The sequence below is a fragment of the Chanodichthys erythropterus genome, chromosome 10 (genome assembly GCF_024489055.1).
Source record: "Chanodichthys erythropterus isolate Z2021 chromosome 10, ASM2448905v1, whole genome shotgun sequence".
Classification (NCBI taxonomy): Eukaryota; Metazoa; Chordata; class Actinopteri; order Cypriniformes; family Xenocyprididae; genus Chanodichthys; species Chanodichthys erythropterus.
In genome coordinates, this window is record NC_090230.1 from 34819449 (window position 1) to 34832374 (window position 12926).

Sequence of the window (12926 nt, forward strand, 5' to 3'; positions counted from 1 at the left end):
TTTTTTTTGTACCAATGAAAATAATTGGGGACCAAAACTGACTTTCACTGAATCTACAGAAAGAAGTAGTAATGCAGTTTTGGAACAACATGAGGGTAAGTAAATTAAGACCGTTTTCATTTTTGGCTGAACTATACCTTTAATATGCACAGACAACTTTTAAAGTGCCCCTATTATGCTATTTGAAAGGTTCCTAATCCTGTTTAGGATGTTTCCTACAACAGGTTTACATGCATCAAAGGTCAAAAAACACTTTCATTTTCTCATAATATACACTGCACATCACCACATTTTTCAAATGATTCTCAAATGACTCGGATGAATCAGTCTCTCTAAATCCCTCTTTTCTGCGAGTCTGCTCTGATCTGATTGGCCAGATGACTCAGTCTGTTGTGATTGGTCTACCGCGTACGGCTCCTGAGCTTCCTAAAGCTCAGCGACTGTACACACTGTAAAGACAGTAATGATGGCGTTGATTTTACCATATCAAGTCTATAAGTTCAATGATGAAACACTGGAAGAACTAGTTATTTAACCCAAACCTCCATCACAAAGATAACTTTAGCTGGACATTTCTCAGTGATACACTACACTCAATTTGACATTCATCATGAGATGACGCAACTGTAATTCCTCACCATCAGCACTAACAAATGAATGTCCATCAACAAACAGATGTGTATATTTCTAATTTATTGCGGTGCACATGTGGGAATTGTATTATTAACAGTATCAATAAGAGTGCATTCATTAGCCGAGCACTAACGTGAATGATTGATGCAACATTAAAGTTTGTAAAACACATCTTGCTCTATCCTTTATCATTACTCAAAACAGTAAGATCAAAATACAATCTGCATTAATGGACACAATTTTAATGAAATAGTGAGCCACAGATGATTAGCAGAAGTATTTCAGTAAGACAGTAATAACGCAAGTTAGCCGGTTAGCTGGAGACATACATGAACACTCGGTATAAAATACATCAATAATTAATCACATTTAGAGGTTGTGATTCTGAGGAGGAAGTGGGTCCAAATAAAGCAGGTACTGTCCCATCTTTAACCACTGATTCTTAACAGCCTGAAAATAAACCGAATTTGCTTTCACAGCGTCTTGTCGTCAAGCTACAGCGTTTGTGAGGGGTTCAAGTTTTCACAAGATGTCCACACAGAACGTAGGCGGGCATTATGCAACTGTATTAACTTGTGACGTGTGAACGTCGCAGAAATAGGATTTGAATAACAAACGACTCATTTAAGCGGTTCAGAGTCTACTCTTTCTCTTGAAAGACAATAGCTTTATGATGCATTTTCAGCTTTACAAATTTTCAGACTGTTTACATTCACATACAGCTACATTACACACTGCATGAAAGGTCATTTTCAAAAATAGGCTAATAGGGGCACTTTAACAAAGAAAAAAAGAAAAAAAAAAAAAAATACAGCTTCAAAGTATAAAACAGTAAAATAGTGAAGGCAAATATCATTATACATATATATATATATATATATAAATAAAAATCTGTGCTACGCAAAGCAGTGGCCACTCATTAAACTCAGATCACTTCCACTCTACAGAAAACAAACTTTAACATTGTTTTCTTTCTGGTAGAAGTAATAATAATTAAGGTGGCAGATGTGACTTCCATAAAGACTGTAATTTTATGCAAATTGCGAGATGATGCAACTTTCCTTTCTGCTTAAAGTGACATTCTTCAAACGGTTTATTGTTATTACATCTGTCACGTAACACAAACCTTTCATCCAAGAGCCCACATTCTGCAAACTAGCTGCTGCTGTTGCAGTTGCTTATTTAAATGACGCATCATAAATGTAAGGTTAATTTTTCCCTGGTACAACATACTGACTTAGCATTCTTCATCTGGATACCAAAACATCTACTGCTCAGCAGGAAACTCCCATGGTGGAGCAGCTTGGAGCAGAAGCTTGCTCTTTTGGAAGCTATGGCTCATTCTTCAATCTGTCATCTCACAATGTCAAACTGGAAGGTTTGGCAAACTGCTGTGCATTCGAAGGAAGGTCACAAGCTTAATTCGAAAAGCAGCAAACATCTCCAGCTGCATATTGACAAATGGGTGATGGCTTCAAACTCAACAGTCATTCAAACTCTCCAAGAGTCAACAGGATGTTCTGTATCGCAAGGATCTAACCTACAGGATCTTATTGGTAAAACTGATGGTAAGAAAATAACTGGTAAGAGCCGTGTCACACGACAAGAATAAACACAGCAATTACAGGGCAAAGGCGCATATACAGATACTCGGCCAAGTCTGCCTGGGAAAGTAACTGTATGACAGACCACAGCGTGTAAAAACCCACATGGGCTCTGGGCCAAAACTGGACAGAGGACGAGAGACTGCGGCAGAGAGAAAAAAAGAGAAAACAGGCCGAAATGATTAGAGAACTACACAACATGGTGACCAGCCAAAAGACAATGATTCTGTGAGAGAACGCCTGCAGTCACCTCGTAAATGCTTACGAGGATCAGGCCCAAATTGGATATGTTTGGATGTGAATCAACCCAAAACATAGTAAGGATGTTTATTTTGGTCATTTGGACTGCTTGATTACTCAACAGATAAATACATAGAATAGTGATGGGGCGAGCTCTCTGAAGTTTTTTTTTTTTTAATTGTATACAAATATATGAACCAGAAGCACATTTTTGACACTTACATCGCGTCTCCACCATGTGGGTCATAATACTCAAATAATGCTTTTAGGTATTAAAAGAAACGTTAACAACAATTTAACAGCATTTATACATCTAGATTAATGTTATATATAAATATTAGAGGGTGTAATAGTACATGTATTTGTCTCGAACCGTCACAGTACGGACGTCACGGTTAGATGCATGCAGTCAGACGACAAATACAGTCAGTCACAGGCGAACCACTCCAATCCAGAAGGCAGCACACTCTGTAATGCAACGCTTGCTACGTCTCATTTTGGAGGCTGCGTCCTCCGGGGATTGCATTTGAAGGTTGCATACATCATCATGGCAGTCTCATTTAAGAAAAGTAACCGTTAGATTGCAAAGAAAGAAAGAAATTACAGTATTTTACACTGTATGAGGAATAACAGTCAATTTTATTACAGTTATTTTTCATAAATAAGACACCCTTGATGCTGTGCGGGCTTTAAATGCGACCTCCAGAGGATGCAGCCTCCGAAATGAGACGCAGCGTCTGTTTGCTAATCGCCACAACAGGAAAAAGCACAGAAGAACAACAGATGATCTATGTACAGACGTTTATGTGGTGGCGCAACTTATCAACTTTATTGTATTAACAAAAAATAGTTTGAGACTGCTAATAATAAGCCTTACCTTAACAGCCTTACCTTATACTGTTTAGTCATCATTATTAGTCATATTCTTACAATTTATGTATATGTTAAGTGGGAAAGTACTACATTAATGTAAAATTAAACTTTAGATGTTAAAAGGCTATTAGCATACACTACCATTCAAAAGTTTGGGTTCAGTAATATTTTTTTTTTATGTTTTTGAAAGAAGTCTCTTAAAAAGGTGCTAAAGAGGATGTTTTGTTTTATACATTTTTGCAATATTACTTGAAACTGTCTTTACTAACTGATAAAAGACTATTAGGTGCACTGAAAGGAATAATATTAGTATACATCATCTGTGCACGAGGTAGGGCCTTAAAAACCATCAGCCAATCGTTTATGCGATTATCGTGTAAGTGTTTCGTGTTTAGTTATAAATGCACATTTTAGTGCTTTGGATCCGTCATGATTCACTGCATTTACGGCCAGCAAAGCAACATAGTAAATTCGAATAGTATTTTTCTTTTTCGAATATTAATTACAGGTTGAATATTCAAATATTTGACTATTTGTGCACACCCCTAATTCTTTGATGAATAGAAAGAAGAAAAGAACAGCATTTATTTGAAATCATAATCTTTTATAACATTATGTATGTCTTTACTGTCATTTTTGATCCATTTAATGCATCCTTGTTGAATAAAAGTATTAAATTCTTTTTTTCTTTAAACTTTCTGACTCCAAACTATTGAATAGTATTGCATGTTTAAAAAAAAAAAAAAGATTAATAAATCGTTCATGATACCTATAGCATTAACTAACTGAACTTTACTCTAAAGTGTTGTCAAATTATATTACTCTCTTTGCTCCACATCTAGGAAGGACTGCTTTCACTAACCTTGTTGCAGTGCACTGTGGGATTACCTTCTCCACATACATGCAATGTTTTCATAGAATTTGCCAAAAAGAAGAAAATAAGCTGCTCACTAGGTTTGGAAACCAGCTCTCGAGAGCCTCTCCCAGCAGTTCACACAGCAATGGGAAGAGACAAGCAGCCTTCAAATATTAATACTGGCTCTGGTCTATACTCAAAGGTGAGCCAGCCACTACAAACCGGCCATTATTTTTGCCTCTTCTATGCCTGGACTGCACGTGAGGGACACGATGCATTGCAATTTTATTTACAAGTACGTAAATAAAATTTGTTAAATTTACATCATACATCATAACGGAAAACGGAAAGAGTCTTTAAAAGGGATGATTCATCCAAAAATGAAAATTCTGTCATTAATTACTCACCTTTATGTCATTCCATATGTTTGTAAGACCTTTGTTAATCAGTTGTGGTAAACAGAAGCTCAAGCATGTTTGCTTGACATACAAGAACCAATGAGGTATGTTCCTGCCCATCAAGCTTGTTCGGTTGAGTTTATGTTCGCTGATCGATGTTTATATGTGAATAAAAGACTAAATTAAATTTGGTCATCATATAAAGTGATCGAGTCTCTTCCGAAAATTTGGACTAAACTGCTCAATTCATACAGATTAGTTTTACAATTTCTTTATGAACTTTTTTAAGCGTCAAAATGGTAGTAGCATAGCTGTCAATGGAGGAACAAAAAGCTCTCAGATTTCATCAAAAAAAATCTTCATTTGTGTTCTGAAGATGGACAACGGTCTTACGGGTTTGAAACGATTTGAGGGTGCGTAATTGATGACAATATTCATTTTTGGGTGATCTATCCCTTTAAGACAGACTATTATAAATGTTTTGATGTAAAAATGAAGCTGGTAAAAGACATAGGCCATGTCCACACTAATATGTTTTCGTTTGAAAACGTATATTTTTCTCTCCGTTTTGGCCTTCCGTCCACACTGAGACGGCGTTTTAAGTCAACGAAAACGTAGCTTTTGGAAAACGCTCTTCAAAGCGGATAAATTTAAAAACGCCTTCTTCGCGTCGTAGTGTGGACTGTGACAACGGAGGCTTTAGAATACGATGACGCATTTATAGTCATGTGATGAAGTCATATGACCAATTCAGCCAAGACACGGCTCCCAGTCTACATTCTCGCTTGCTTTGGCCACTTTATACTCCTGTGTTACTCGCAGCAACAACTCCACCTCACTGTTGGTCCATTTAAAAAACTCGACATTGCCGCTAAGTTTCAAAGAGCCGGAAAGTAAATAAACGCCTAAAGGAAATGACGCAGGTCAAAGCTTTACTCATGCGCAGTAGGGGGATGTAAGCGTTTTCATAAGTTTCAGTGTGGATGAGCAACTTTTGGAAAACCTTTGAAAATGATAGTGTGGACGCGGAGCATTTTTAGACGAAAACTCCATTTTCAAATATATCCAGATTAGTGTAGACGTAGCCATAGTTACTGCACACTTAACCAATATTACCAGGTCATTTTATTCAATGACCCCGCTCACCCTGCATTTTCTAAAAGTGTCCCTCAAGCTGCGCAATTTGAGCATCCCTGGTGTAAGCCAAAGAGAGACAAGGGCGAGTGGGGTGGAAATAATGACATTGACTGGCCAATTAATTCTCCAAATCCCAGAGCAATTAACAGAAGCTGGTGGATCAAAGAACTGTCAATTAACGCAATGCTAGTGCACACATGCACACGTATGCATGAAGTCACTCACACACAAACACATCTGGGCACAGGCGCTCTGACTTGCTAATAAAGGACACGCATCAATATGTTGCACTTTCGGGCACATATCAAACTAGCATTACAGACAAGGGCTAAACATGCATCTAAACACAGGGAAAATGAAACCTAAACTGTTAATAGGCATTGATCAATCCAGCCAATCAGAGCCACCAGCCTCGGGCCAGAAAGAAGATGGGTGTAATTATCCTACTATTGTATTGGAGTGTAATCTATAAGGGGTTTTATTTGGTTTGTTTGAATGGAAATCATCTATTTCCTTCTTTAATTCATCCTTTAATTTCATTTTCCCGATCGCCAAAGCAAACAAAGATTATCTTTGCCGTTCCCATGGCAACCGCAGTTGCTAGGCAACACAAAACTCTCAAACATCCATTCCAGAACTCTGACAGATGGAACGAGAGAGAGAGAAAAAGGGAGATGTGAATGAGGGAGGAGGAGGGGTGGACAGGCAGAACACAAATGAAGAAACCAGGAGGAGGGCAGATAGAGGAATAACATCATAACAACAGATCGGAACGTTAGGGAGATCAATAGGAGCTGTGAACGCCTCCCTCAGGCATCAAAGCCATGAGACGCATGCAACAGAATAAATGACAGCCGACTGGCTGAAAACGATTGCAGAGATACGAGGATGGTTTTACGATGTGTGCGCTCGGGGACGGCGTGTACTGTGTCCTTTGACAGCTCTGGCCTGTCATCGTGAAACCATTACTGACGATAAAGAGGGAGGCGGGGTCTGCATGATAAGTGATGGTTCTGAAGGGGGTGGGCCAGGAAATGAAGAGACTGCTCATCTGGTTGTGTATCATAAACAAGTACCCTGACTCACAGCAGAGCAATCACAGCTATTGGTGGTATTTTCGCCTGTTATGGATGACCCTGACAGGACAAAATTAAGAAGCGTGATCGCACTAATACAACATCTGAACTAACGTTAAATATTCATTACTTTCATTCAAAATGATGTGTGAAATGCATACAAGAGATTAGTTTGGACAAAATTCAAATTGCGTCATTTACTCACCCTCATGCCTGTTTTTCTACATCTGTTTAGAGTACATAAAAGGAGAAGCTTAGCAGAGTTGTCATTATAACTTTTGCACTATATACTGTACGCTATACAATAGCATTGTGTGAAAAACAGATTTAATATTCACAGAAAATGTCATTCACGCATGTTAATTATTATAATTTTTTTTTATTAGATTTAAAGGATGTCATCTAAGATATTCATGTCTTTCTTTCTTCAGTCGAAAATACATTAAGGTTTCTGAGTAAAACATTTCAGGATTTTCTCCATATAGTGGTCTTCACTGGGGCACAACAGGTTGAAGATACAAATAGCAGCTTCAAAGATCTCTACACGATCCCAGTCAAGGAATAAGGGTCTTATTGTTTCGCTAGATCTGTCATTTTCTAAAAAAATGTTTAAAATTAATATACTTTTTAACCACATATGCTTGTCTTGCACTAGCTCTGCGATGCACGTCCACAATTTCACACATTACGTAATCACTTTGGAAAGCTCACGCGTGATGTAGGTGGAAGTACCGATCCAGTGTTTACAAAACAAACATGCAAAGACTAAGTCAAACAGCCTTTACAAAAAAAGGTAAAACAACGATGTCGGACAATTTTTAAGTTGGAGGAGAAAATGAGATGTTTCCGTTTTTTTCCAACAACGTCACGTGTGACCTTTCCAACATGGTTAAAAAGTATATAAATGTTTCTTTATTTCTTTATTTTTATTTAGAAAATGACGATTGTTTCTCTAGATAAGACCCTTATTCCTTGGCTTGGATGATGTAGAGTCCTATGAAGCTGCACTGAAACTGACATTTGAACCTTCAACCCTTTAACTGTTGAAGTCTCCTATATGAAGAAAAATTCTGGAATGTTTTCCTCAAAAACATTAATTTCTTCTCGACTGAATACAGACAGACATAAACCTCTTTTTACTTTGAGTAAAAAAATTACTTTGAAAGCAACGTAAGTTGCTTTGGATATAAGCATCTACCAAATGCATGAATGTATGCGTGTTATTTATTTCCTTTTATGCTTATTTAACAAAAGGATGAGTAAATGATTAAGATGATGAAGAATGTTCACTTTTGGGTAAACTACTCCTTGAACATCCCCGTCTACATCTGTCATGTTATTGTTCGAACTGTAGCACAACAGAACCGTAACATTTATTTCTGCACAGGTTTAAGACCTTGTTGCAAAAATTCAGCTTGCCACAAAATGCAAAATTGATGCCACCTGCCACAAAGTGAAGCATGCTAACAAGTAAAAGAGCACCAGGAGAAGAAGAGGGCAAAGGAGAGAGAGAGAGAATCGCACCGCAGTGCAGCATCTCCGTTTCAGAGTACAAACATGGTCCAATAAATCATGTGTCATGAAGAGGGGGATGGAGAGACATCATCAGCCCAAAAACTGCTGTCAAACTGCACAGATACATGCATACAAGTGTCTATGCACCAATACACCAATGTCATTCTGCTAACAGGGCTATTCATCTTCAACCTGAGCTGCCCGACCCACATTATTTATTACAGCTAGTCGTGACTTCCCAGACTTAAAAGCATCAATGTAAAAAGCTTATTGATCTGCAGAGCATGCAAGATCTTTGGTGCATGTAGGTCGTGGAGGAGTTTGAGAATGGGGGGGCAAAAAGATTTAGCTGAATCTGAGAGCGTAGAGAGAGAACAGTGGTAACTTTGAAAAGCTACACTTGTCTGGCACATTTAAAGGAGGAAGATGAAGTTCTCTCTCTCATTACAATGTACAGATTTTAAAATGTGACGAGATTTCTCGTCTTGGCAAAATGCTGTCTTGTGATATTGCCATGACAGGAGTGTGAGGATGAAATTTGGATAGAATACGGCACCGCTAAGTTTACATTTGTCCACTGTTGTTTTAACGAGCTGCAGAGTCGTACGTAGCGCAACAGGACTCACTGATCGCATGACGAGAGTAAGTGACGTGATGACTGACAAGACCACAGTGGAGGATTCGCTGCACGGAGCCTAACATATGATAAATGTCTTACCTTGTAGAATGCGCGCTCAGCACCGCCGCTCCCTATTCACAGAGAACACGTAATCACGAAAGTTAAACGTGCATTCAAACGCAATTTCAAAGCAGCTCCCTGCATGCAATCTCCCAATATGAAAGCTATCTTAGGCTAGGCTGTGTAGTTGTAACCATCACTTAACTCTGTATCATGCTTGAAGAAAAATGTGGTCTGTATTTGCACTTTGAATATTGAGAGAGTATTTTGATTATGGTTGCACTTATTGTTTGCACTTAAGACTAATAGACAACTCCTATTCAATTTAATTTATACCGTTTTTATTAGGAGGTCAAAAGTTGTAGAAGCTTATAAATCATGTACAGTAAGGTCTGAGAGACTCATGAAATCATACAAGAGAGAAACCAGTTAGTTGAGTTTGTGCTAAAACCTTTTACAGTGCTTGAGTATTGTCGTCTTTTACTGCATATGATAATTCATACTCAAAAAGTAGTACTGAAATTACAAGGTAATTAGTTAAAACATTTCAAATGCACCTGCAGACTTTTTTCTAGTCATGCATTTCGTCATTGAGGATTTCTTAAAAATACTGCGTAAAAATCTCATCTGGTCTCATTCTCGTAAGCTGTCTTGTCACTGCCCTAAATTGGTCACATGTCTCAAAAGGACTGATAATCACTTCAAAGCTTTTAATGCTGAGAAAAAAATGCAATAAAAAAAAATCAATCAAACCATTCAGAACAACGTTGATGATCTTAAGTATTAAACTTAGGATAAATAACCCCTTTGCTCCATTTTTCAATATATATTATTGCTTTTCATATTATAACATGTACAGACAGCATTATCTAGACCATTCCAGATGTGCCAGTAAATCGAGTTCTGCTGCCAATAAAGTCAAACATCAAAAGCTCAGTTTTACCACACGAACGTCTTCATGGCTGTGACTGTCAAACCAAATTAAATCAATGAAGGAGGATGGCATTTTCCCCTGTCATTCTCGGCCAACAGACACCCCTGAGCCTGAGCTTTTTATCCTCGTGTTGTTCTCTACATCTCCTCCTGCTAAGCAAGATTCATTTCTATTAATTTCTCATGCAATTTTAATGGTAAAAGCTACTTGTTGCTCCCTATTAGGTCTCATATGACTAGGCGGATCACAGCGAGTGTAGGGTCTTCACAGTAGGAAGAAAATCTAGTTTTTTGCAGTAAATCAAGACGGACTACTAAAAAGACAAATCATACAAGAAACAATGCAATATGAACATTTTCTGGATGTTAACGTTATGCACAAGACCAACAAACCAATAAGCCACAGCTATGACAACTGAACACAACCTGAAAGAATTGACTTAAAAAACCCATCATGCAACATTATTCATTCGGTTCATCAAATAAACACGAAATGCCACAGCAACGAGGGTTAAAAGACAAAGACAGAAGGGAAGCATCTGATTATGCAACCAGCCCCTGAGTCATTATCTCCTTCCACTGGTCAGATGCAAAACTGAGACATTTGTCATTCAAATTCAGTATGGTGAACTAGCGGCACCGCAGCTGACTTTGGTTTCCTGCTTCACGTCTCTTTTCAGAGAGGACCTGGAATATTTGCAAGCTTCAAATATTTGCATTAGTGAAAATACTTCTTTCATTTAATTAATGCTTTTTTGTTATTGTTGCTAAGCCTCATCGACATGTCACTCGCATAGCAGTTTGATTTCCATGTAAATACCATTAACAGGTTTCCCACCCAGGAAGACCACTTGTTAACACATACATAAATAAGAGTGACTCATCATATACTATGTATCACTTTTGTAACATCATTGACAGTCACAAACATATAGCCTATGAAAACATGAATAAGAATACAAACACTACCAGTCAAATGTCACGACACCTACACATTTATTATTACTATTTTCCACATATTAGAATAGCTTCATAACTACAAGAGGTACATCCTGGGATGCATTTCAAACAGTACTGAAGGAGTTCACATGCACGCAGGACACTTGTCAACTGCTTTTATTTTACCATCTCACCCAACACCACTCATACTTCCATGAGATCAAAAAAACACCTGTATTGTTGTGCGTTTAAACAGATGATCTAGGTAGTTCGGGGCACAATGGCCTACAACTACTCTAATACTCGCCGCGTTGGGCCTAATGGTTTTAAGAACGGTCAGGAATGGTCCCAATTATATTTACACTTGATCTTGGTTTGGCATGACAAGATTACTGGGCCGGATCGACATGGAATGGTATGGTTAAGCAACAAGAACGGTTTGGCCCGGCGGTGGAAATAATATTCAATAATTTAACAACACATCCTCATATTTACCGATCTCTGATGTCTGGCTTCTCATTTCTCTGGTTAAAATAGAAAGCGATAAGAATATCAACTAACATAACATGTAACGTAAGGCACTATCAGCATGTTATTGTGTAATGCATGGAGGCAATGTGAGCGAAAGAAGTCAGGAGAGAGAGAGAAACCACTGAAGCAGATCCTCACTTGGGACTTCAGACACAAAAGTAAGTAAAAATTAAAGTTAATCAAAATCTGGGGCTGACTGCCGTGTTCCCATGGTGCCTTCACAGCTCACACTTCACATCACAGCAAACGCCTTTTCTCCAAAAGCGCAGAGTGGGAAAAAAAGCATGCTTTCACTTAAGTACCTGAGGTTATTTGGGCATATGCATTCATCAAACCAAAACAAAAGCGCATTTGTACGACACGCCGTCTGACAAAGAGTTTAACTGTTCAGGTGACTAACAGAGAAAAGCAGACATAATGGCCAGTGATAAAGAACAAAGAGCTGTCTTTGACTCAGATAAGAAAAAAGGAAGAACAAGATCCTTATTTAACTTCATGGTGATTAAAATGTCCTCCTCGAGGGTCTGTGGTGTTTTCTAGATGCTTATTCAAAAAAAAAAAAAAAAAAAAAAAAAGGCCCTTCTCCAAAGTTGAAATTATGGCATTAAGAATTTCTGACCTTTTGGCAATGCAAAACTGGCTGAAAGCTACATAAAGCATTGAGAAAACTCACCAATCTTCTGGTTGAAGATTTTGTCAAAGGCCAGTTCGTCCCTTTCCTCCAGGTACTTCTGCATGACACTCCGAATACTGCAAGAAAATGGGTAAAAATAAAGAGATGACTTTAGTTCAAAACTTTATATGCAAAACAAACACCATCCAAACCCCACACCAACTGAAACCCAGAAAGGCATCTGGATTTGAGTCACTGAGGTGAAGTCAGCCTCCCACGCTGCCCTTCCACCTCGATCCCGGCCTTAGTTTAGGTCTCTCCGCAACCACCTGCTCAATTCTCTGCCTGTCGCTTCCCAAAGGAGGGCACAGCCGTGCTGCCCTGGGAGAGGGTGTTAATGAGCAGCAAGTTTGGGAGACTGAATCAATTAGCACCCCCTCCAAGGGCTCATTATCACCCAACCACAGCCCCACAGAGTCAGAGTGCAGGTCAGGGGAGATAGAGGTGTTCCCAAAACATGCTCCTGCAGTCCTGGACCAGACACAGAAACCCCTGTAGTGAGTGACCTGACACATTACGGCAAATGGACAGAGCTGCTATCAGGATTGCTATTATAAATAGGGTTGTGCAATCAATGATATATTAATATTCATTACATTTTTATAATAATTTAGTAGGCAATAAAAAAAGTTAAGCAATATTGTGAATGTCACGAAGAAATCATTCAGTTTATATTTGGCTGTTAAGTTTCCTAAAGACAGTGCGCAAAAATGGAATTGGAAACTTTGATCCGTTTCAATGAATCAATTCATGGCTCTAATTCAACAATTCATTTTTATCATTATTCAAAAATGTTCATAAAAATAAAAAAAAATCTATTTTGTGGTCAGTAAAATAGT

At 38.2% G+C, this 12926-nt stretch overlaps 1 protein-coding gene across 2 annotated transcripts in view; it reads right to left on the reverse strand.

Annotated features, from left to right (window-relative positions):
- grk3 (G protein-coupled receptor kinase 3) overlaps nt 1-12926 on the reverse strand; it is a 61720-nt gene that overhangs the window by 40133 nt on the left and 8661 nt on the right. For both annotated transcript variants that reach the window (XR_010896173.1, XM_067397515.1), the window contains exon 2: nt 12088-12164. Coding sequence is in view for 1 of the 2 variants with exons in the window: in XM_067397515.1 (XP_067253616.1) it covers nt 12088-12164 (77 nt within the window). In the remaining variant the exon portion in view is untranslated. The remainder of the gene's footprint in view (nt 1-12087; nt 12165-12926) is intronic.